Source organism: Buteo buteo, chromosome 11 (assembly GCF_964188355.1).
Source record: "Buteo buteo chromosome 11, bButBut1.hap1.1, whole genome shotgun sequence".
Lineage (NCBI taxonomy): Eukaryota > Metazoa > Chordata > Aves > Accipitriformes > Accipitridae > Buteo > Buteo buteo.
Genome location: NC_134181.1, coordinates 38,916,353 through 38,942,228, shown reverse-complemented (window position 1 = coordinate 38,942,228; position 25,876 = coordinate 38,916,353). Strand labels below are relative to the sequence as shown.

General features: G+C 40.1%; 1 protein-coding gene and 1 long non-coding RNA gene across 3 annotated transcripts in view; one reads left to right on the top strand and one right to left on the bottom strand.

The window, feature by feature from the left end:
- Positions 1–7,972, bottom strand: part of LOC142037341 (uncharacterized) — a 10,525-nt gene extending 2,553 nt beyond the window's left edge. The window contains exon 1 of the long non-coding RNA XR_012652350.1: positions 7,734–7,972. This is a non-coding gene — a long non-coding RNA (uncharacterized LOC142037341). The remainder of the gene's footprint in view (positions 1–7,733) is intronic.
- Positions 7,404–25,876, top strand: SMPD4 (sphingomyelin phosphodiesterase 4). 2 transcript variants are annotated; one of them, XM_075041646.1, is made up of 19 exons: positions 7,404–7,554; positions 7,891–7,977; positions 8,478–8,620; positions 8,765–8,840; positions 9,716–9,824; positions 10,437–10,489; positions 11,078–11,229; positions 12,551–12,683; positions 13,342–13,413; positions 17,117–17,206; positions 19,739–19,884; positions 20,362–20,452; positions 21,453–21,553; positions 21,853–22,016; positions 22,708–22,913; positions 23,190–23,423; positions 24,190–24,321; positions 24,489–24,617; positions 25,094–25,876. In XM_075041646.1, exons 1-19 carry the CDS (start codon positions 7,516–7,518, stop codon positions 25,418–25,420), a joined length of 2,484 nt encoding a protein of 827 aa, XP_074897747.1. In that variant the 5' UTR covers positions 7,404–7,515; the 3' UTR covers positions 25,421–25,876. The 2 variants fall into 2 exon arrangements, with proteins under 2 accessions (XP_074897747.1, XP_074897749.1); XM_075041648.1 differs by lacking the exon at positions 17,117–17,206.

The following is a 25,876-nucleotide window of genomic DNA, read 5'->3' as shown; positions in this document are numbered from 1 at the left end:
TGATTTTATTCCAAGATGTGTGATGTATAATGTTCCCCTCAGGGATGTTGCACATAATTTCAAAAAAATATAGAATCACCACCTTCTTAAAAAGACCTCATGAATGCTCACCTGGCTTGGAGCACTCAGATCTGCTAGTACCAAATCAGAGTCAAAGTAAAGTATCTCTCCTTCAGAAATCAGGGAGCCTAGTCCCAAATCACAGTGGTGTGGATCAGTGCACACAAACAAATTCCAGGAGCCATTTCAAGGCTTCCCTTCCTAAAGCTGCTCAATAGCAGATGCTTTTACTTAAACTTCTGTCAGAGAATACTTAGTTTCCTTAGCCCTTATCTTAAAAGGTCCACAGGCAAATAGTTTTGAAGACAATGATCTCCCAGCATGTTCTTCCACTGTTTTTTGCAGACCCAGAGCCCCATCCAGTATTCACAGAAGCTTCTTCCATGAGTCTCGAGAAGTAATTCCTTTCTATCTCAGGGGATCTTCTTTATTTGCTCTTTTTTATATTCTTTTCTGAGGTCCTGTAACTGATACTCCTTCATGAGCTCTATGCAGTTTCCCCTTCATGCATACTTCATCTTGCTTGTCAGGCTGAAGCACCCAATATCCAAGGCTTTTGACTGTCACCTCCTGGTCACTCACCCCAGCAATTTACATTGATTTCTCTCATCTTGACTGCCAGGAGCTAAAAACTGCATGTTCTAAGAGCAAATGCTTCACATGGGTAAATGACTGCAGAACCAGAAAGGATAAAGATGAAAGCCAGTTGGCAGACAGCCATTAGTGGGAGAGACATTCTGCTTCCCAAATACTGCTTTCAAAAGGAAAGAGGAGATTATTAAAGGTATCATTAAATAGGTTCACTGCTCTTTAAGAACAGCAGTATCTGGTTTAACCGGAAGGATAAAAATAACATGAAATACTGTATCAGTCACAAACCCAACCAGCTACAGCTCACTCTATCCATATTATGGTTCTGAACTGCCTCCCTTCCTAAGGCATTTATTCTTTATTATATTTCATTTTATTAAGCACCTTAGAGCTGCATTTACTTGTTTAGGGTTTTTTGGAGTACTGGGGTTATAAAAGGACCTGGATGTTAAACTAATCCAAGGACATCTTGCCATGTAATGGCTATATAGTATCCCTGGGAAAACTTACCTACAACAAATCCTGCAGATAGAGAAGCTGCCTTTCAGGCACACAGAAAAAGCAACCACATTTGTAGGTACCCAGCACAGCCTAGCAAGGAATATCACTGTCTCCTCTGCTGAGGGACAGATGCTTCTCCACCACACTGTTGAATATCATGCAGTTATGGAAGACACTAGGAAATATGTGGGAACACGAAGAGACATTTGTTCTAAGTGAGAACAATCAGAATCATAGAATGGTTTGGGTTGGAAGGAAACTTAACTATAGATCATCTAGTTCTAACCCCCCTGCCATGGGCAGGGACACCTTCCACCAGACCAGGTTGCTCAAAGCCCCATCCAACCTGGCCTTGGACACTTCCAGGGATGGGGCATCCAAAACTTCTCTGGGCAACCTGTTTCAGTGCCTCACCACCTTCACGGTGAAGAGTTTCTTCCTTAAGTCTAATCTAAATCTACCCTCTTTTAGTTTAAAGCCATTACCCCTTGTCCTGTCAAGGGATTACCTGACATACATGAGATTCTCTCTGGAAGGCCCAGACTCTACAGCTGGAAATACACAGAATTTCGAGGCTGATTTGGCGCTCTGTAACAAAATCCACAGTCAGAGGAGCATTTCATAGGAAGCCCACTCCTTCCCTTAGTGCTGTATGATGCAGTATGCACATCCAGTTGTATGATGGAGGTGGAGCCAAAGGCAATCCCCCTTCTTCGCAGTGCCCACGTCTAGCCCTCAGTATAGAACTGCAACTCAGATAAGAAAAGGTGACATTGTCGTGAATGGCATTTTGCAGAAACCTGGTGAACTGAGAAATAGGCATGTCAATTTGGCAAAGTATAAATAGCAAGCAGAGCTCTAACTGCACGCTTCAAGTGTTAGTCAATGCTGAGCAATTCATGCTTATCTTACTGCATCAAGATCTTGCTTTAGAAATAGGAGGAAATATCTAGAAACAAAATGAAACCATAGTTATCAGCCTGGGGTGCCATTTCCTTCAAAATCAACAGGAAAAGCTTACTGCAAATGGAACAAAGTGTCTTTCCCCCCAGGCTAACCTTGCTAAACTAAAAATCAGAATATGGATCACCAGCAACTAGAATAGAAAATGGTACATTAAGTGTTGCCTTACTTCTCGAAGCCCAAATCCCAGACCTCAACCCTTATATCAAGCAAAACTCAGAAAGTACTTTCAGTATTAATGCTCACCATATTCAAAATTCCTCAGACTCGATCCAAGAGTTGCTTTAGCTCCCTGCATAATGCATTATGTTTATACACTCTGCCACCAGTACTCACATTTTATCCCAAGTTTTGAAATGTTGAGATTACTTATGCCTCAAGCTCCCGGATTCATGTGATTATGCAAGAAAACCAGTTTTAATTAAAAACAAATTTCTAGCACTTCATATGGAGAAGAAAATCTTCAAAATGGGACTGCTAAAGTTGCAAAACTCAAAGTACACATAAAAAGGCACAAAATACACTGCTTATTCAACCAGACTATTCTTAAGGTACTCTCAAGACTAGTGATACCATGCTGTTATGCATCATGTTAAGCAATCTCTGTTAGCAGAAACTAGGCAAAAATGTAATAAATTTGCAGAAATCATTAGGAGAAATTAATGCATATACCCCAATAGAAGTTAACTGATATGTAAAAAAAAACGTGTCTTTTTTCTCTCCCTCTCATATATGATGCAAGTCTTCAAAGAACACTTTTCCCTGCAGAGCTGTCCTGTTGCTTTCCATCAACCCCTAGAGATTACACATTTCAGCAGGTACCCATTCCAATGCACCACTGTCCACTGCTTGTTGGTCTTTTCAAACCAAGAATTACTGCAAGTTTTACTTTATGTTAAAAGACAAAGAAAATGCTATCTGATCTAATAGAAGAGCTGCAACGTAAGAGGTAAGCTACAGCAACATTTCTATGAAGCCTTCCATTTCTGCCTGAGAGTGTCCTGGCATCTGCAGTGCACAAGTGCAATAGTTTTGTATTTCTTAAGGACGAATTTTTATAATCCAAAGAGGAATCCACAGAAAGTCCTATCCTTTGAGAATCTATAGTTTTCTGTAAGATCCTGCTCCTAGATATGTATTTATTCACCCTGAGAGAGATGTTTAGTATTTAAAATTTTTGTCCCGGCTAAATAAATTGAATGTACAATAGACTGCTCAAAAAGCTATATACTAAAAGTAGGCAGACATGCGGATACATTGCCCTGCAATTGTTAAACATATCCTGAGAGCCTTCTGAAGTTTGATTCAGAAGAGAAGTCGTTACATACAATGAGAAGGTTAATGTTTCCTCAGACTAAAAAGGAAGTCTCATCTTTATCCGTGTGAAACTTTGACTTACAGCCTTAGCAGGTCTGTGCATGTTAGGGACAGACATGATGTCTGCATGAGCTGAACAGCTTTGGAAAGAGAATTTGCTTCAGTTGGACCAGAAACATTATTAGAGTTCTGAAAATTCTCCTTTTCTCCTCACCTATACAACTCCAGGCTCTGTTCCAGCTGAATTCTCATTAATCTGTAGCCTGGTTTTGCTCCCATCACAGCTGAACAGACTATATGTTTTCAGATCATTTCATCCATCCCTGACATATCAACACCCAAACAATTCTCCAGCCAAAAGAAAACGTTTGACAGAGTTCTTCGCTGTTACAACACTCTAACCTGTCCTTACAAGAAGAGATTAAATTAATCCTGCACAAGCAACAAGGTCTGTCTAATTTATCAGAAACCTATGCTGTTTCTCTAAATTAGATTACTTCTATTTTATCTTTTTCTCTGATTCACTGATTAACATAATCAGGTTAAAGTTATGGTAACTTGTTCCCAGCTTGGACTTGTCATTTGCTGCATCTGAGTCAGACTTCAAGAGAAGCTAGAGTTCCCAAAAGCTTGTCTGTTTCTCCCTCTGATATCCATCCGTTGGCTTTATATAAGATGGCATCTTTCACTACAAACACTACTTCATCTTAAAATGAATAAGCCACTTACTAAAGCATTGATGTAACTCTCCTTCTATACCCGAAATTCCCACTGAAGTCTGTAAAATGCAGTGGGGGCCCCATATGATTAAATTTGAATTTGTTTAGTACTGCTTTCAGAAAAGAAGGCTGTATGAGCTCCTGAGACAGTATTGCGAGCACCAGAACCACAAAAGTCTGGTTTCTTACATATCCCAAATGTTTAACCGGAGCATCAGTAACGGTGCAAGGTGCCACCAGAGGATTTAGAGTCTCTTTTCCTAGTGGATTTTCTGGTACTAAGTGTTATATTAGCTCACTCTACTATGCACAAATTGCTTGTGCTCTACTGAGTCATTCAGCTTCATGGCAATTGTATTAATTTAATTAACTCTGTAGAGTTTGATTGAAACTAATGCAGTAGTGATTACACCAAGGTGACAAAATGCTGGCTTACCTTTGAAGCTAGCTAGGAGAAGTGTTAGCATGGCTGAAGTTGGTCACTTCAGCTGTGTACTTCTTTGCCTAACAGAAACCTCTTGCACAATGAATGATAAAAACACAAAGCAAGCACCAAAGCAGATTACTGAATGGAATTCATACTTTCAGAAAAAAAGCTCAACCTCAAACTATCTCAGGAATAATTCCTCTCAGGACAAACATACCAACAAAACAAAATAGCCCTTCTTGTTGCTGTGGCTTAAAGACAGCTATAATAAGGGAGAAAGGGAAAAAAGAAACATAGGTAAGTAGCATATCAGCAGGTGACATAACTTTTCTGGGCCTCTGTCTCTCCATCTGCAAAATGGAAAAAAATACATATACAATCCTGATACGTACATTTGAAAATGCTATATGTAAGAGTGATAATGGACCTATAACATCGATTTCAGTAGGCTCCAGAGCAGACCTATAATTATAAAGAGACTGTCATTCTGCAGTTGTCCTCAGCAGTTCCCCTAGTTCTTAAAATAATTTGATAAATTTCTCCCATGCAGCTATTTTATTAACTTGCCCAAGTGTCACTGAGCCATCCCTACCAAGCACCTCCATTGTTCTGTTTCCACTTATTCACCCAATCATTTATTTCTTGTTTTCTTTCTCCAATTCTATCATCCACTGAAAATACATCAGGTCTACTGTTTCCTTAACTTCTGGCAATCATACCCATAACTTTTATAGCTAAATAAACACATTGCAGAAGCTTTGCCATCAAGTCCCAACAGCTTTTTCTGGAGCTAAAATAGCTCTTTATCACCACCTGGAGGAGGGACTGGCCCTTCAAGGAAAAGTGTTCACTCAGCCAGAGACAGTGTCCATCTGCAAATGCACTTTTAAAACATGGCCAGCATCCCAACCAAGCCACGTATACTCATATGCATCACAGCAAATATAGCTCGAACAGTTCTATTCAATCACGCTATTGTACATGTCAAAGAACTCTTCTGTCATCTGTTACCAGCTTGCTATATTCAAAATACTGGACATTTGTTTAAAAAAAAAAAAAAATCATATGTAATATAAAAAAAGGAAAGGAATAAGCAAATTAATTGCCTGGCAGGATTCCAAATGGGATTGTCTGAAAAGCTGTTAATTTGACTTTTCAGCAGTCAGGAACTGGATTGCTCTACTGCCACTGGAGCTGCTGCCTTCCCTCCTCTTAGTCACTGCCAAGATCAAAAAGCAGTTTTGAGATCCAGTTTGGGAAAAGCAGATTGGAGTGGAAGCACATGTCAATACTAAGAAATAATGTACCATTTTTAATTCTGATCATGTATTTATGTAAATATTTGTGTAAATATTGAATCATTTTACATTGGTAAATAATCCTATTAAACTGGATTAATAAAGTCACCCTGCAGGGTCAGAGCTGATGTTACAAAAGGAATTCCTCTGTTTTTCTCTCTAACACAATTTTTTATGCTTTGTTTCAATGTTAATGACAGCAGTGGAGCATGAGGCCACATCATTTTGTTTGACCTCCTACACAACATAAACCAGATCATTTCACTCAACTTTTCCTGCACCTCCTCGCATAAACCAGTCAGAACGATCAAGAAAATCTACATTTTACCCACATTGGTCTTTCCTGACAAAACCTGTAAATCTTGTCGTGAACAAAACCAAACTCCTCTGAGGAGGATTATTTTCTGTAATTATGTTTACTGGTGTTAACTATATAACTGTCTTTGGTATTTTATAAAATAATTATACTTTTCTGGACCTCTGACTGGAAATCTCTCTCTGGATACTGGCACAACATGAGCATTCCTCTGGTTTTACGGAATTTCCCCCCAATTCCCAATTTTAAAAAACACAAGCAGCTGATAGTTTTTCTGCCCATTTATTTTTCTTGCACACAAATTACTGGGGCTTTGCAATTAAACGTATCATCTTGCTTCCTTCTAAATATGAGCCGTAAGCATGCATCAAACTCTCTTCCGCATTATCAGCAATTTTAATTTTACTTTGTCTATCTACCAGTGGGATATTACCATCACAAGGGTTTCTTTCGCTCTCCTTATACACTGAGAAGTGATTACCCTTATGGCTATAACCAAGTGTTTTTCCTGGTGACTTCAGCTTCCCTTATCAATTCTCTTAATCTGAACTGTGTAATTACTGTTTCCTATAGCTCAGCTGATGCATGCAGGTCTCATTTCTAACAGAGTCCTGCGGCATAGCTGCCTCATTTTCTGACATAGTTTTCTGGCCATTTAACACACTTCTATTTAAAAAAAAATCCCACTTTTCCTCCACAGTATTGTGACGTTCTTCTAATACACCATTTTTAAATTCGCCCGTAGTTTGGGCGAATACCGTCAGGAAGTATGTATTGTCAGGAAGCGTGTATTGTCAGTGAGGCCTCTCTTTGTCCACACCGCTTTTAATTTGCTCACAAAATGCTCTCTCTCCAAACACCAATACCTGAACAAGTGATGGCTTCACCTTCACCGCCACCAAACCCCGGGCTGCTGTGTGCTTGCCTGACCGCGGTCCCTATTGTCAGACACGTCCCCCCCTAAAAAAACCCTCCAGAGCACCCCGGAGCCCCCCCAAAGGATTCTCGGGAAGGGGCTGAAGCCCCGCAGGCCGGGGAAGGGCCGCCCCCCCTCAGGGCGGCCATCTTGGAGGGCGCCCAGCGCCGCGCCATCACCATGGCAACAGCGGCACGCGCCCCTCCGCCAGGCGCCGCGGCCGCGGGGGGGGGGGGGCATGGCGTCACCACGGCGCGCCGGGCGAGAGCGGTGACGCAGAAAGGCTGCGCCGGCGCCCAGCGCGGGAGGCGGCGGTGAGGGAAGCGTTACCGGCCGCTTCCGCTCCTCTTCCTGCAGCGCGGCCCCGGAAACGGGCGGCTCCGCCGGTGGCGGGGAGAGGGGGGGGCATGGCCGGCCCGCACCTGCAGCAGCCCAGTTTCCTGCTGGTGGGTGGGGAGCGGCGGGGGCTCACCGGGGAGGCGGCCCAGCGAGCCCGGCGGGCCGTGCCCACGGCGGGCCGTGCCCACGGCGGGCCGTACCCACAGCGGGCCGTGCCCGCAGCGGGTCGTCCCGTTCCGGTTTGGGCTCGCGGGGTTTCTGGTTCGCCGTCGGCTTTGTTGCGTACCTGTGCGAGCTGAGTCGGTCAGCGGGAACCTCAGCCGTGTCAACAGGAACGCCGTGCCGGAGGAGCGGCGTAGTTTGGGGGTTTTTTACGTCACGGCCGTGATAAGCACCGTCCATTCTGGCAGCGGTGATCTGATTTCCCTTATGGTTTGTCACAGGCCACTTTGAAGGCAGATTGCGTAAACAAACCCTTCGTTCAGCGGTGCCACGATCTGGAGACGGTCATTGAGGAGTTTCCCGCCAAGGTGAGCGGACGCTGCCTTTCCAGAAACTCGCTGCCCGGCGTATTTCAGAGGAATTTGCTTTTTTCACGTTACTATTTTCTTTGTTCCTATTTCTCTTATCCAGAGTTCTGGGGACCCCAGGTGAAACAGTGGGAAGCCAGTGTTTCCCAAGAGTGAAAACCCTTTTCTAGTCATTAAAAGATTTTTTCAGTTGACTGCACTTCATTAATACCTTTCAGTCTCAATTTACAAGGAAAACTAGTTTTTAAAATGTGACAAGTAATTGCATGCGATGCTGATGAGTATCATCGCAACTTTAGTAGGATCAGAAATCAGGATAGATTTCCTGTAATTGCTGTATTATTATACATTCTTTTGAATGGAAGCTCTGCCCAGTGATAATCTGGAAACAGCCATAAGTAGCTGGCAGACAGTATCTTTGTGCGTTGTAGTATGTGCAATAGAGGTTGTTCAAGTGAGGAATTGTACACATTAACTATTTGTGTCTGTTTTCCCTAAAGGAACTACATGGCATCTTCCCATGGCTGGTGGAGAGCATTTTTGGCAGCCTGGATGGCATCATCGTGGGCTGGAATCTTCGCTGTTTGCAAGGAAGAACAAATCCCACTGAATATTCTGTGGCTTTGGATTTCTTGGATCCCAGGTAAACTCATTCATTTCAGCACAGATTAAAAACTGTAGAGTGAACAAATAACTAATGTTTGACCTTTTGTGCTAATATAAATTCACAAAAGTGACACAGGAGAGGGTTCTTACCATGGATTTTCATTCTGATGCTTGTTTGCAGTGGCCCAATGATGAAGCTGGTTTACAAACTCCAAGCAGAAGAGTACAGATATGATTTTCCAGTCTCATATCTTCCAGTGAGTAACTGAAAAATCTGTAAAAAGAGAATATAGTTGTTGGAACTTTGCATGCACTTTATATATACGGTTCAATATAGGCCAAGGTATAGCCTCAGTGCTCAAGGTTTAGAGCATACCTGTTTCTTTAAACAGTTGCTAGATGAGGAGAGTTCCCAGCCATAAACTTTGGAGGAGATGGTGGTTAGCAGCTAGATATTTGTGCTGTTCAGCCAAGAAGGCTGCATTGTAATTCTTATCCTGTCCCCAGAGAGTCGTGTGCTTTATCTTGGTTACCAGTAGTTGTAGGATTGAAAATAGTTTTCCAAGCTCATCACAGAACAGTGCCTTCCCTGGCTGCACTTTGTGCCCATGTGTTTGAAGACTAACTGCTATCCTGGTTATGAACTATGACATTTCAAACAAAAATGTTTATCTGTAGAGTTGTTTCACTTTGTTTCTTCCATTGCTACCAGCTACCTGCTATATAGAAATTGATTCAGATAGTTTGACAGCCTTTAACAAAAGGAAACATCATTTAAGTATATAGTAATTGCTGGTCCACAGCTCAGTTACCCTAATAAAACCACCAGTCATCAAGCAAACACCAGTCTTCTGCTGCTTCCACTCCAACTGGAAAAGTTTTGGTGAAGGCTCTTTTTTTTTTTTTTTTTTCTTCTTCTTCTACTGAATACTCATTTTCAGTGAGAAAGTTGGCAGTTATCTAAAAAGTATGCATTTGCACAAGGAACTACTGCAATGCAGTAAAATCCCACTGCACTGAATGTAGATATCATCCCAGAATGCTGGAATGCAGCAGAACTTCACTATCTGAAAACATACTCTGCAAGTGTGCTGAGTAGCCAGATTAATATTTCATTACTCTTGTTTTTCAGGGCCCTGTGAAGGCTTCAATACAAGAGCAAGTTCTACCAGAATGCTCTTTATACCACAACAAAGTCCAGTTTCCTTCATCTGGTGGTTTAGGTTTGAATTTGGCCCTTAGTATCCTTTTAACAGTTGTATATTTAATTCCTTTTAAATATCTAAAACTGAGAGATTACAAGCATTTCTGTTGTGTATTTATTACGCGTCTGTGGTAAATCACGGTCGTGCTAAGAGTTTGGGCTGATGAGAAATGTTTAGATTCCAATGAAAAATAAATTTGTCCTCTTCTTATAAACCCTTGTCGGGGGATTTCTGGCCTTATTCAAGTCAACAACAAAATTCCCAGTGATTTCAGTAGAGCCTGTATTTCACAATTTTTGTTTTCGTAACTACTTATAGTTTATGCAATATGATGGAAAAAGGGCATGTTAACTTTGCAGCTAGTGTACTTGTTGGAAGCAGTCTAGCTGCGGCTGCACTGGTTTCAGTTTGAGATAGGCAAATGTGCTGAGAAGAGTAATGCAAACGCACCTTGCCACATAGAGGAAAACTCAACTACCAATGTTTGAGTTGGCTGGAAAGCAAGAAGGCAAAGCTGAATTTGCTGTTAAGCTCTAGCAAGTTATTTTAGCATTGACAAAATAAAAATTTAATGTCTAGTCAGCATCCCCAGATATCTAACAGCTGTACCTGTTTTTTATTATCTGATCCTTGACTCTGTTCTTCCAGATCCATTTGAATATTACATGTTTTATTTTGCAATTAGTTTGATTACACAGAAGGTAAGTACCTTTCAGCAATTTTTCCCTTAAAATAGTATTAGCCTTTCTTCACAATGCTTTAAGAGCCCGCTGAGGTGCTGACCAGCTGGATTAACAGCAGTTTTATCTGTACTTTTAGAATTTGTTATTGCTTTGGTTCAGTTGATGAAGTAAGACTGGATAATAAACAAAATACCCACCTTAGATATACCCGTAAGCAGTCTGTCCAACAACGTGCCAGCACAGAGCAGGCAATGGATTCCAAATGGGTTTCCTACCCCTCTATCCAATAACACCGCTTATACAGTCATAACCACAGCTTTGTCGTATGGTGTCTGGTTATTTGGTTCCTCTTCCTGTTGTTACCTGTGCTGTATAACACTGCACTCTTCTCATACTTGGTTACATTCACTACTACAGCAACAGTTCTCTTACAGTTAGTTATTTTACCATTGCTCCAAAGTATCTTTGTTGTCAATTCACCCTTTATAACCACTGGGCTTCTGCTTATTTATACTAAATGGGTCTGGCTGTTGGAACAGACACTTTCTAGCAGCAGCTTAAAGTAACAGCATATAACTCCAGGTATATCGTGTGTGTCTGTTTCAGAACTCACCCGTCACCCATCATGTCAGCCCTTCCAACAGTGCTTATTTCATCTTGGTGGACACATACCTGAAGTGTTTCCTACCCACTGAAGGAAGCGTCCTTCCTCCACCTTCTTCAAATCCTGGGGGAGCCATCCCTTCTCCAACTCCCAGGTAACGACTACAGTGCCAGAGGCAAATTGCAGGAACAGTGCTTACAAAATACAGTTTCTTGGAACAAAATCTCTAATAAGTAGGAAAGACCTCTGCTCTTTATGATCTGTATGTACTTATTATAAAAAATTAAATAGATTTATGTTCACCATAAAGGTTTCAGTTGAAAGTCTGAAAGGTAGCTATTATTGGAGAAGAAAAGGCATGTACAAGCAATGAAAATTCATCAGTTCAGCAACTCTAGTTGTGTTTTGTGCCCTGCAGCTGGAGTAGGACAGATCTAACTGTACTTGACAGTTTTTACTACCTTCAGATACATATGGTATGTGGTAAAGATGGCACTGGTGATAACCACTGTTACAAGGAAACTTGCATCTTTTATTAATGTTGCTATAAAGCCAGACAACTTGACAGTTGGTCATTTTGTTTCAGTTCTGAGGTTGCCATGCTTAATTGCTTAATGTTCTCATTACCTATATTGCAGTTCTTTGAAATTGCTGTGTCAGGACCACGTCTGTGGCTTTGATGCAGACTGATAGTGCTCATAGGTTTCTTAGTTCGTAACTTCCTGGTATAAAAAGCCAAGACACATACTAGTAATCAAATCATGTGAGTGACTGCATTTCAGGTGACTTTTTCCATGGTCAAGCTATTTAGCCACAACCGGAAGGAAGAGAATGAAAGATTTTTGACCACTTACTGAAGTTCTATATATCTATGCGATAATGGCATAAAACCAAACTCACAAAGTTGAAGGGAAAATGCTCCAATACAAGCACCCAGTCTTTTGTTCTTTGTAATGGCCAAGTGTGTGAAAGTCCACATTTTCAAAATTGGTTTTGCTACTCAAATTTATAAAATGTTCTCAATATTAGCAGTTTTATACAAATGTAAAAAAAAAAAGCCATTATATTTTATATAACTGCATTTTAAATACATTTCAAATATCAGTTTCCATGGTCTGTTGAGCCTTAGCATATACCTAGGAAAATACAGATCAGGTGAATTATGAACATGGAAGGCAGAGTGAAAGAAAACAAACTGAATAGGAGAAAGTAAAAAACCCATGTATTAGTGAACATAACATCAGGTCTGTGTAAAGCTGGTTCAGTGCAGTATGAATAGTGATGTAGTGTTTGTTTATAGTTAAAGTGCCTAGTAATTATAACACGTTACAGAAGTTTGTGATGTGTAATCAACTATGCAGTTTTACTTCTTAAAGACTGCTTTCCAGTTTATAAGCCGGTGATTACACGGAAATACATCCTTGCTTTTAGTGAGGCTTACTGACTTCAGTATTTCCCTTCATTTGCCTTTCAAGGTCTCCAGCAGTGCCTTTCACTTCCTATGGCATGCATCACACCAGCTTGCTGAAACGGCACATTGCCCATCAGCCTTCTGTAAATGCTGACCCAGCTTCACAGGAGATCTGGAGATCAGAAACACTGCTCCAGGTAAGTTGGATTTAAGGAGGAAAACACCCCACAGCATTTCTTGGTGCTAACTGAGGAATCTCTCCTTTTTAAACCAGAGACAGTTACGCCATTTTGCTTTAGCTTGTTTTTGGAGTTGAGCAGTGCAGCTGTTGTTTTCTGTTACTGAAACAAAGAACCACTGTTAAACTGTTAAGTTGTAATTAGAAAGGCACTTAATATCTTTTTTTTTTTTAGACTGTATATCCAACAACTGATCTCAAGCATTTGAGTAATTTTTTCCAGAAAAGTTTCTAAACCTGATTTTTTTTTTTTTTTTTTTTTTTTAATCTTACATCAATCCTATGCTCTAAGCAAAGGTTGAGCACAGAGAAGTTGGTTCTGTTCACCATCAAGGAAAGGGAAAGGAGAATCTGGACTTAACAGTTGTTCTGAAACAAGTTCCTACCATGTTGCTGAACTGAAATATTGATGCTTAGCAGGTGCTAACAGTATGCCAACTCAGTCATTTGCATTGACATGATGATAACCCGAAACATCTCTGAATCAGCGCCTGTCTATTTACCAGTACAGCTTAGTTTTCAGATTATATACTATGGTCTTCCCTTATACCTAGCTTGTGACTGACAAGTCCTGGATTATTTCTCTTTCCCTAGCTGAGAAAATATTTGTTTTGCAGATCTTTGTTGAAATGTGGCTTCATCATTATTCACTGGAAATGTATCAGAAAATGCAGTCCCCTCACGTCAAGGTAATAGTCTGTACTTCATTCATGAGTGTCATCTGATGGTTGACCTCTTATCTTGGGGTAAATCTCCTATTCTGTGGAGAATTTTTTTGTATATTGGTCCAAAGGAAAGAAATAACTTATCAGAGTATTTACATGAGTGTGTCAAAATTGCTAGTCCAGTTATGAACAATGTTGTGAGTGTGTCATCCAGATTTGCCTTCATTGCAGAAGTTGTGTTGTTTTTGTTTTGGTTTGGTTTTTTTTGTAAGACAAGTTTGTGGGATGGTCACAACAATCTGAACACCAAGAATTAAACTACTAATGACAGGGAAGATGCCACTATAAAAGCATAGTGTTAAATCCCACTGGGGCAACATAGCTAAAATTGATTTCCAGCAGTGATAGCAACTGTTACTGAAATACCAATTAGTAACTTCTAAGATACGTAACCATTTTTTAGCATGAATCCAAATTAAAAAAGGAAATCTTACTAAATTGTCCTTCAGTGTTAAGTGAATAAACCATTTTTGTTGTTTCATGTTCCAAAATATGCTTTTCACCATAATGGTGTCAGAAGCAGTTCTGTAGCTACAGAGTTCAGAATATTTTACAGTCTTCAGATATCTTCAGAATATCTCTTGCTCAGATAATACACTGGTTTAAGCAGTTTGTGGTGGCCTGTTCAGTAACAAACTACTGCATGTAAAACCAAGTAAGTGTTGGGGAGGCTAAGATCAAAGGCATTATAAATGTAAAGGGAATTTGAAGGAGAAAGTGTTGATCCTCTGAATTCCCTCTGGGTCACAGTGGGACTTTCATAGAAGGGGAGAGAAATATAAAAGCTACTCAGGATTTATTCCTGTGTGAAAGAGCAATATGAAAGTTGATTGACTGAGAAATTCTGATCCTTCACTCCACAGACTATAAAATAAACATATTTATATTTTGATAGGAAAAAACATGGGAGAGCTGAAGTGTGATGGGTTCTGTCTTTTATTCTTAAAGTTGAGGTCAAAATGCAAACTCACTAATGTTGCAAAGTCTCCACTTGGGACTCCCAGCAGCATGGCTGTGCACCTGTGATGGAAAGGCTTTGCTTGGAAGTACCTTTGGTCTGTCTGTCTGTCCAGTCTGTGCATCAAGCGCTGTGCTTAGGCCAGAAATAATGATTGCTTTAAACTTCTCTCCTCTGTTCACCCTCTGTATTTCAGACGCTCTCTTCTAACACTAGGGAGCAGCCGTTATAGACAATGACTATTAATGCTATGGTGGAATAGGGCTTAGGTAGAGCTTAAAGTCCTCTGAAATCACCATTTCAGGAGCCTCCACAAGGTATGTTGAGCCACAACCTGAGGCCATAACTCCCCGATGGTATTTTAGCTTCATCTTTGATGGGAGGTAATCATGGGCATGTAAAAAAAGAAGTCTTCACTCTCTGGGGTTAGAGCACCTGAATAGGGGACTGGAATTCCCCGTGACATCCATAAATGGACAAAGGATCCCTCCGCAGGACTGAGGAAATGTTCCAGACCAGCTGGGGACAGGACTGTTCATAAGCCTGTGATGCTTGAACTAATCTTTGTAGGCTGGTCTCAGAGTGGGCTGACGGAGAATAGCCTGCTTCGTAGTTCCTCAAATGAGGAAGTAGAATATGCAGAAATGCACGTTTTGTTTTAACATAAGGGTTAAAGGGCTTGACTGGAAACCCAAGATCACCCTAAACCTTATTCTTAAAATTATTAATAATTATGCAGGTTCACTTGATTCCATTTAGCCTTCTGTGCATTTGGAAGGAGGGGTAATTAGTGACCATTCATCCCTGGATCTAGACCTGTTTGATCATCAGCGACTTGAAATGGCTACATCCCTGTGTTGGAAGGTGGGATGAGGTTCCACAGAATTTGCTCTCTCTTTGTCCAGCAGCCAGACTTGTTTGCTTTGACGGGCCAAGCCAGATCCCAGATATGTAACTTCCTGTGAAGTGCCTCAAGGAATGATAGATTTTTTTCCTTAAACCTTGTTAATGTCATCACAGACTTCCTTTTACAAATAGAAGGCAGTGGAATGGGAATTAATAGTAAATAATTTCTTTTGACAAGATGTACTTTTCTACTTCACTGCTTTGAATTTTTTCTGGGTCTGGTGTGAACCTGAGGTTGACACTATTTGCTATGCTGAGTTTCACTGTTTTCCCCATTAATTCAACTATTTTCCTACTCTTTTACATTGTCTGTTTGCTTTTTCTTTCTCGGATAATCCAGAGCCCAAGCGTGCAGCATCTCTTTTCCTGTTCCCTTCTGCTGTAATCACAACCCTTAAAAAGAAGTTATTTGATAAAACTTTGTGTAATGCTTCCTGACCTTCCAATGCCAGGTGCCACAGGCCCCAGCACTGCATGTGAAACACCCATTAAACTACAGGCTCTTGCTGATTCCTGTAGCAGGGGAGTCAATTACAAAGCAGATGGTGTGTTTGAGCTGTTGGGGAGCTTTTTACGCTAAGAGCGTAAAACCAAAAGATACCAAACTGGCACTAGAGGAGATTGGGTAGGGGCTGTTCAAAGACAGCAGAGGTGTGATTTGGAGAGTTAGTTTAGATGCCTGACAGTAGTCATTGGGATCTGTGTAGTGTACATTGTTTGTTTTATGTTTTTCATTAATTGCATACATGTGTGTCACTGTCACTACAGTATCCTCTTCATCATCACATTGTCAAAAGATACTCTTTACCTTATTCATCCAAGAAGGGATCGGGCTGAGGCTTGCAGAGACTTCAGTGTTAAGGCAAGATGCCTTTTGCATCAGCATATAACACTGTATGTTAAGTATATCTTTTGCCTTTTTATACATGTGATGTTTTCCTAATAGTAAAAATAATTTCCTCTTTTGAGGAAATTCACAAGACCTGCAGCCTTACCAAATGGCCTTTAAGTAGAAAGAGAAGACAGAGGATTTCTCTGAACTGGAAACAGTGGACAGGCTCACAGTGATTATAAAATCATAGAATGGTTTGGGTTGGAAGGGACCTTAAATATAGATCATCTAGTTCCAACACCCTGCCATTCCTGCCTTCCACTAGACCAGGTTGCTCAAAGCCCCATCCAACCTGGCCTTGAACACTTCAGGGATGGGGCATCCACAACTTCTCTGGACAAACTCTTTTTCTTCCTGTTCTGTGGGAAGAAGAAAGTATCAATTTGAGTTTCTTTCCAGTATACAAACCCTGCTTCTCCAGCAGCACAGGAAGAAATGACAAAATTTTTCAAAATAGCATTAAAAAAGCTTGCAGAATATTGAACGCTTTTACTCCATTATTTAATGAAACACCATAACAGTGTGTAAATCCTTGTTGCTGCAGTTCAGTTAACTTCTGAAAGGGGGAGTTTATTTGGCAAAAGCTCCATATTCCCTACCAGCACTTGCTCTGAAGGTAGCAAAGAGAACGGCCACAGCCACTTAAGCTATACTTTTTTGACACCTGCTCCCAGTTGTATTTCCAAGTTGATAAAGGGTATGAAATACTGTGGAACCAATTTACTGAACACCAGAGAGAAGAGGATACTGTGGCTGCAGTTGTTATTGTGATATGTTGTCCCTGACTGTATTTGTGATGTTCATTTTTTTCCCCCCACCCTTCTTCCTTGGGCTCATTCTCACTTTTTTTTTCTCTTGCTCTCTTCTCTCCTTTTTCCCTCCCCCCCCTTCCTTTGTTTCTGTTGTCTCAGCTGGAGGTTCTCCACTACCGACTCAGTATCTCCAGTAAACACCACGGTAGTCCTGCCCAATCCAGCTACCAGGCCCTCCACGCATACCAAGTATTACCATCTTTTCATTTTGTTTCCTTTTTAAAAATCTTGTTCCATCATATAATCTGCAAAGTGTATTGGGGCTAGCTGTACAGCAGCTTTTTCTGCTAAGGTGGGGTTTTACAACTTGATTGAGAACACTGCACTGAGATTTACTAAATTTTCAGTGAAAACAGATACTGAGGGGTGTTAGTAAAGGTCATGGAGGAAATACTGAAAATCTAGCATATTATGAGGACTAATTAGGAACTCCATTTTTAGAGATGCATTCTTGAAATGCACCGTAGAAAGAGGGTTAGCAGCTACGCTGACATTTTTTGACACCAAAACTGGCTTCACCGATGGCAGATTTCTGCCCTTCACACACTAGTCATTTAAGCAAACCTTGCGTGGAAGAGAAGATCAGAATTTGCATGGCTGTCACCTAAAATTAAGGTAGGTAACATCTAGGTTTTTTTTAGTCAGTGAAATGTCATTGACTAGTACTAAATTTGTAGCGGCAACGTGAACTTGAGTGTCCAGTTTTGCAAAAGCACACAAGTGGTACATTTGCAGATTGTTCAGGAAATGTGCATGCAAAAACATTCCTGTTGGAACAGATTGCTGATTCCTCTTTCCCTACTTCAGCCCTTTATTCATTGGGTCTTCATTTTGGGAAAGGGGAGGGCTGAGCATATATACTATAAAGCTCTTTAGTGCTACATGGAATTTTCCTGCTGTTTAATCCTTTATTTTTTTTATAAAGTGCTATGATATCTCAAGGTACTGCTTAGAAGGGAAAACAGGAACTACTACTTGTCTTTAAATCTTTTTTACTATTATGTCTATCTAATTACTGTGTTAAGAAAAGAATGGCATATGTCCATCCTGTAAGTTCAGGTTTGACAACAAAAACACTTGTGAGGAAAAATACTTTTTAAACCAGTAATGTTTGTAATAGTGCTGATCCAGGCTAAGAGGAAATTATAAGAATTGCTAAGTGGAAAAACTACTAGCATCACCTGAAATGATGTACTGAAATAGTGGTACTGGTGGTTTTATAAGTTCAAAAGGTACCTTGAAGGGGAGCCTAGACTTTTTTTTTAAATTATACCTTTCAAGGCTTATAGCAGACTACTCAACCTCTCTAATTGCTTTTGGAGACCCTGATCTAAACTCCTAGGACCAAGTAACTTCTCAGAGTTCTACCCTCTTATATAAACTCTCCTCAGGACTGTAGAAAACATGGTGACTTACCAGGAGCTGTCAAGAACACAAGACCAGCCTTCACTAGAAATGATAACAGGTTATTCTCTCTCTTAGAGGAGTCTCAGATCTGGCTGTACTACATGACTATATCTATCATGAAGCCTTGAATCCTTTCCTGGAGTGAATTTTACAGCGTATTAAAAATCTTAAGAGATTGCAAAAATGCATCTGCTTTGCCTCAGGCATTGCAGAGAAAGGACACAAAGACACACACAGACCTCCCTCCTTCACGCCCCCAGCACTGGAAATACTGTTGAATTGATTTAAGAAGTGGAAACTTTTTGTACGAAAATGCCTGCTAGTCCCCTAGAGTCATGTTCAGTGTCTTACCTCAGCATGGCTGCATTTGGCACCCTGGAAACATCTTGCAGCTATTGTCTAATACACTCTTCCAGCATCTTCCATTATACTTGCAGCTGTAACTTTTGTTTCATGTACATTCTTCTCAACTTTTGAGAAATGTGAGAGCTGTGAAACTTGGAAAGCAAACGTTATCTTAAAATCTGCCTTCAGTAGTGGATTGAGATTAGTTCACTACTCTTAAAGCAGATTACAGTAGCAAAGGAGTTAGTGTTTTGTCCCCAGATTCTGCAGCAGACCAGCTCTGGTGCTGGGCACCCAGGAGAACTAGCTCTTTTTTACCTCATTCATCTCCCTGCTATATCATACACTCACTTACTAGTAACATCACTGTGGCTCACCATCACTCCTTGTTCTACTCCCACCCAGGCTACTTCTACCCATAATGATGCTAGAAGCAATAGGATCACACAGGACTTGAAGCAGTGTTTATTCTTACCATAAGTCTTTCTAGAATTATTCTTTCTTATAAGGCAGATGAGTACCAGCATAGGAAGAACTCAGTAAAGCCTGCCAAGAGCATAAACAAAGGATCTGTTGTGCTGTCCACAGCAATGAATTTATAACCATAATGAAAGGCTGAATATTCTTTTTTCAGAAAGGGCTAAGTCGAAATCTAGAAGTTACTCTGTTCTTTAACGCTAGCCTGAAATTCAATGCATTAGAGTACTGTAGATACTTTTTCTTACAATCACATTATCAAAAATACACTACTGTTTCTTAGTGAACTGATGGCAGAAGATTGATGCAGCTTGTCCCGGGGAGCAAGTCTGTCTAAAATCAGGTGGCACCAAACTACAGTGAAGAACCTAGAAGGACGAGAGCATTTCTTCTATTTTGATTTCTGATCTAAGAATATGATTTTCCTGAATTATCTCCTGGACATTTAGCATGTGATACTCATTATCTTCCTGTCTTTTGCTTTGAATCTAGGAGTCATTTAAGCCCACTGAAGAGCACGTGCTAGTGGTAAGACTGCTTGTGAAACATTTGCATGCTTTCAGCAACAGCCTGAAACCAGAGCCTCTCTCCCCTTCAGCCCACTCCCACACAGCCAGCCCACTAGAGGAGTTTAAAAGGTAGGTACAAGAGCAGCCTGTCTCTGAAACATACAGAGCTTCTCCCTGAAAAGCTGTGCTTTCACTGAGAGGTTGAATTAGGTTGTTTTGATGGTTAAATACAGAAGTACATTATTAAAAGTACATGAGAACTAATGGATTATGTTTCTTACATCCACTAGATGGGGGGAGGCAGCTTCAGGAGGGAGGGGATGTCTTGCTATTACACTAGGCTATATCTTGGCACAAGTCAGAGAAAAGAAAATGCTACCAGAGGATTCTGGCCAAGGTTAGTGGAGAATTTTATATTTATGTATTTAAATTGAAATTCAGTGGCCAGAAGTAGCTTCAGTTAAGAAAGAACAACTTTGGGTCAGTCCTTTCTGTATTTGCATTTGTGGAAGTGTGTTGGGTTGTTGGTTGGTTGGGTTGGGGTTTTTTTGTTTTCAAAATTTGCTGCTGGTTTATACATGTGACTTTCTTTGAATCTGTTTGCAGGGTTGTAATTCCTCGGTTTGTCCAGGAGAAACTTTATATCTTTCTGCAACACTGTTTTGGCCACTGGCCTCTGGATGCCTCTTTCAGAGCAGTATGTACCTGCTTCTCTTTCTAAGTCGGTACTCAACAGAACTAGTAATTAGTTATTGCTGTTTAGCAGCTATTTCTTGGTCTTTAAATCTTTTTTTTTTCCTAGAGCAGTGAAATTCTTTATATAACATCTACATTTAATGTTAGAGTGCCAGTTAGACATAAGAAGGAAGTTGATTAGATCTTGGTGAGAATTACTACAGGTTGTTGGCTGATTTTCCTGACACTGAAAATGGCTATTGATTGAAAAGAAATAGGTGTTACTTTTAAAACAGATACATTCTTATAGGTCCTAATATCTTATCTAATATGATAGGTCATAAACAAAAGTAATATGATGTTAATTTACGATAGCAAGATACTGCAAATATTACCTCCTGCAAGCAGGAAAAGAAATACATCAGATCATGATTCTTGGTAATTAATGTAGGAGTTTAAAAATGCAGAATGTAACAGGGCTAGATCTTGCTCGCTAGACCTATAGTTAGCTATATCGCAGTGTTTAAGGTACACATGTGAGGCAGAATATCAGAACAAACGTTTACAGAGGCCATGGCAAACCTATTAGTGGCTTCAGTGCAATCAGGACTCCACTGTTTCCTCAGGGTGATTGGTACATCTATGCAGAAGACGGGAGCTGAAATTATATTAATGTAGCATCTTGTTTACTTACTTCAATAGGGATTCAGTGAACACTACCAGAGCTGTTAAATGCACCTTAAATGTAGCCACCAGCTAAGTTTTCTTTTTTTGTAGTAGCTGTTTGAGTGCTGTCTCATTTGGGTATTACAGAAAATCCAGATTGGTCCTAACCAACAGGCACTTGGTTCTTTCAGTTCTTTTTCAAAGATACTTGGATTACTAGAGGGCTTTATTCCTGAAAACTTCTAGGTGTCATTAAGATAATATTCACTAGGTTTAAAAGAAATGAACAAAAACCCCTTCTGTCTTCCTTTCCAAAAAGTATTGATACTCGCATGTTTTTGTGTGGTTTTGCTTAGGTTCTTGAGATGTGGTTAAGTTACTTGCAGCCTTGGAGATATGCTCCAGAAAAGCCGCCACAAAGCGCAGAGCCCTTGCCTCGCAGTGTGTCAGAGAAATGGTAAGGAGGAAAGCAACTGTGAGTAATCTGAACCAAGACTCAAGTTTATGCAGATCCTGAGTAAACCAGTAGAATTTCAGGAAGCATCCACCAACCTGAATTAGCTTCCTATACAAGATCAGAGATGATTTGTTACAACACAGGCTTTTGTTTTGAGAAGAGTATTCTTTCATCTCAGTGCAAATAGACAATCTTTCCAGAGACAGTATAAAACAGTCCTTTAGTGATTCATTTGGCAGAAGGCAAAATAACAGTTATTTACATAGCTATACTCACAAATCCTGTACTCGCTTTGACAGGGCTGCCTTCATTCAAGAAAACCTACTCATGTATACTAAGCTGTTTGTAGGATTTCTGAACAGAGCTCTTCGAACAGACTTGGTCAGTCCAAAAAATGCTCTCATGGTGTTCCGAGTAGCCAAAGTCTTTGCTCAGCCCAATCTAGCTGAAATGATCCTGAAAGGTAAATGGATATTTTGACATCTTATGCTGTCCTGTCTCAATCTTTCTTCACAATGGCTGCATCTCACCTCAGAAGCACTGAGGTGAATAGACTTTATCTCCCATTTGCATGCTATTTTGCCATTCAAAAGTCTGCATGTCTTCACTCATGTTTGTCATATTGGTTTAATATGTCTATAGTTCTTTTCTAACCACCATCATTTAGATTTCATTCCACAATTTTTCTTTAAAGGAGAAAGAATACAATATTTCTTACACTTGTCTTGATTGTTTACCTCAGGATTAAAATTTCGTATATCTCTAAAGGTATCTGTACTTAGCAAAACAGCTACTCAGCTAGTCATGTATATTCTTCAGGATAATTAGGATACAGTAAATTTGGGAGAGGCAAGATTTGACAATTATCAATGTCTTAAGTGTCATGATTCTCCACTGCCTTTGAAAAAAAGTTACAGGCTTAAAGTGCTTTCTGTATGGGCTGCATTTAAATGCACTCTGACATTTTCTGCTGTGGGCAGAGAGGATTAAATGAAAAAAAAAAAGTAATTAAGGCCTCTTTCCCCCTAGAACTACCTGCCTACCTAAAAGCAAGTTGCCTCGCAGACTTACTTGAGATGCTTTGTAGCTAGACCTTCCCCAGCCAAAAACAGGAATATTATGTAATCATCTTCACTACTTTTCTCAAATTCTAGGGGAACAGTTATTTCTGGAGCCAGAACTTGTTATTCCCCATCGTCAACATCGACTTTTTATGACCCCCACACTTGGTGGGAGCTTCCTCTCATCATGGCCTGCAACTATAACAGATGCCTCATTTAAGGTGAAGAGTCATGTTTACAGCTTGGAAGGACAGGACTTCCAGTATAAACAAATGTTTGGCACAGAAGTCAGAAATTTGGTAAGCAACAAATTTCTTTCTGCATATCTTTCTACTTTGACAGGTGTTTTCTCAATGCTGAGCATCCATGTTATGAGAAGTTAAGAGTGGAAAACTTTAAAAACTACCTTTGCCCTATTGGAAATGCAACTAACAGTCTTAGCACAAGTCCATCTGAGCTAAGAGAGGGAGTTTGCTGGGTTTGCTCTCGCTGCCAGGTATCAAGGCACAGTTTTATCCGTGTATTGATGCTTAGCCATCCTCTATGTTTGTCCCACACAATTTTTTTTGTTTTAGGTGCTAAAACTGGCTCAGTTAATTTGTCAGGCACAACAGACGGCAAAATCCATATCAGACCATTCTGCAGAAACAATGGCTAGCCAGTCCTTCTTTTCATGGTTTAGATTTACACCATCTGAGATGAATGGTTCCTACACAGGCAATGACCTTGATGAAATTGGGCAAGACAGCATCAAAAAAACAGATGAATATTTAGAGAAGGCACTGGAATATTTGTGCCAGATCTTTAAGGTATGTAACATCTTTCTAAGAACTTTCCCTGTGTGGCAGTGTGAACAAGAGTCAGGATTCCTCAAATGTACTTTTGTCTCTCTTGTACTTTGTGGGGTTATAAAGGCATCCAGAGACTCTGCTAGCAATTTTTGTTGTAAACATCTTGTAGGCTTGACTTTACCTGACTACTTCAAAACCCATTTCAATATAGATGGAACTAGATGCTCTGAATTTCTAAATATCAAGCCTAATTTTTTTCAGGTGACCACTCTTTTGGACTGTATAGTTTATACCAAACCTGTCTCTACTTGTGCCTGTTCTCATGTTTACAAACAGGCAAGGCATAGCTTAAATTTTTAAAAACAGTCCACTATTTTCTAATTGTAGAGAACTATAAAAATACAACGTATAACTGCAGCTACAGATGAATGGATGAACTAAAAGTAGTCTGTTTCTTTGGTTAAACTTAAAAGAACAGATGAATTTCTCTGTCAGCCACATGGGCTTCATACATAATTGACCTAGAAGACAGCTATTTGACAGCTCTCAAGGACTAAGGGACATATAAAACAGAACACCTTTTTTGGATTTGACAAGCAGAGACAAGAAATCTGGAGACTTCTATCTCCTTTTAATGTTTAACTGAGGTGCTGTTAAGCAGTTCTTGGTATCTGTGCTGGCTGTTGAAGTTTTCCAGTACTAAAGAGTTTGTGAAGGGAGAAATAAATGAAATAAAAGGGAGTAGATCAGACACATGCTTTAGAACTGTGTTATTCTTGAGTAGCTGAATGAAGCCCAACTGACCCAGATGATGATGAAGTGTGGGACAGCTCAAGATGAGAATGGAAAAAAACAGCTTCCAGACTGCATCGAAAGCGAGGATGGCCTCATTCTTACACCCCTTGGCAGGTACCAGGTGAGAGAAGAAAGATTCCATATTGCTACCCTAGATTGTTCTTGAAAAAACAAGAAGTTCTTTTTCCCCATCAAGAGAAATGCAACTTATTTGGGGCTGAGAGGTGCCAGTATAAAGGTGTTTCAGATGGAAGCTACACGATAAGGGGTATATTTTCTTGTTTCTAGATCATAAATGGCCTACGTAGATTTGAGGTGCAGTATCAAGGAGATACTGAGCTTCAGCCCATCCGAAGCTACGAAAATGCCACTCTTGTCCGCCTACTATTTCGTTTATCCTCAGTGCTTAACGAAAGGGTAAGTACAGCACTGCCTCCTTTCGTATTCTCCATTGCAAATTTCTGTTCTTCACTGCACTTGCACATATATGACACTTCGTTTGTTCTTGCTGTCTCCTTTATTGTGATCTAGATGGGTATTTCCTGATTGATAGTATCAGGCCTGCTTCTCTACCTGTAGTTCTGCTTTTCCCACACAAAACGTTAATAAATAACATTTTAAATGTATTCTTTATTCTTGGTGAACAGTGGAGTATCAGTCAGAATGAATGTTTCTAAAATAGGAAAAGCAAATCCTTTTCTTCCTATAGGTATGACAGATACAAGGCAAGTTGGCACTAAAGCAGTTTATTTAAAAGTGCATTTTGGTGTCGTCGTCCCCCCCATTTCCTATAATCCTCATCCTATAAATGAAGAAAATTGTAAAATAAGTTACACTTACTTTCTGACAGTAGTTGCAGTAGAATACTAATGTTTAAACTTTTCTTACCTCAGTTTGCTGATCAGATGGATGTGCTTTGCTCCAGGGAAGATTTTGTTGGCAGACTTTGTCGCTATCATCTTACCAACCCCCATCTCATACAGAAAATCAGGTATAGTCCTGTGGTGAAGGACGGAACAAGCCAGAACTGGGGACCAAGAATCAGTCTGAGGTTTCTAGCTAGCTACAGGACTCTCATTTCTTTGCTGATGATCTACTTCATTGCATCCTGGTTTTACATTGGGCCAGTAGGCTGCACATTCATTATCCTGATTGGATATTTTCTTTATGCCGTAATAATGACTTTTTTCTGTGAAGGATGGAAACCACATGAACACTAATTTCCTTCTCTCGGCTTACACTTGTGAAAATAAATGTTTTAAGGATGAGCCTGGGATTCAATGACTAAAATCTTTGAATTATCATATCAGATCTTCCTAAAGTATTTTTTAATATTAAAGTTAATTGAGTTTTATAAACAAGGATGTGGTCATGTGGAGTGGAGATAATAAATGTAAATTTTATTTTTATAAAAGTGTTCGTATAGAATCTGGTGAATGACTTGGGGTTTTTTGAGGGGGGAAGAATGGGCTATCAGTATTTAATACTGAAATGAACTGTACTGTATGTAGAAATATTTTTGATTCAGCAATAACTGGATTGAAGCCTTTTACACTGTTCTAAAGCAAGAATTAGCTGTAGGACTGACTTACACATTATGCTTACAACCAGAGCAGTTACAAAGGCAACAGAAATAGCAGTGCACCAAGAAATTTATAGGAAGTTGCACTGACAGA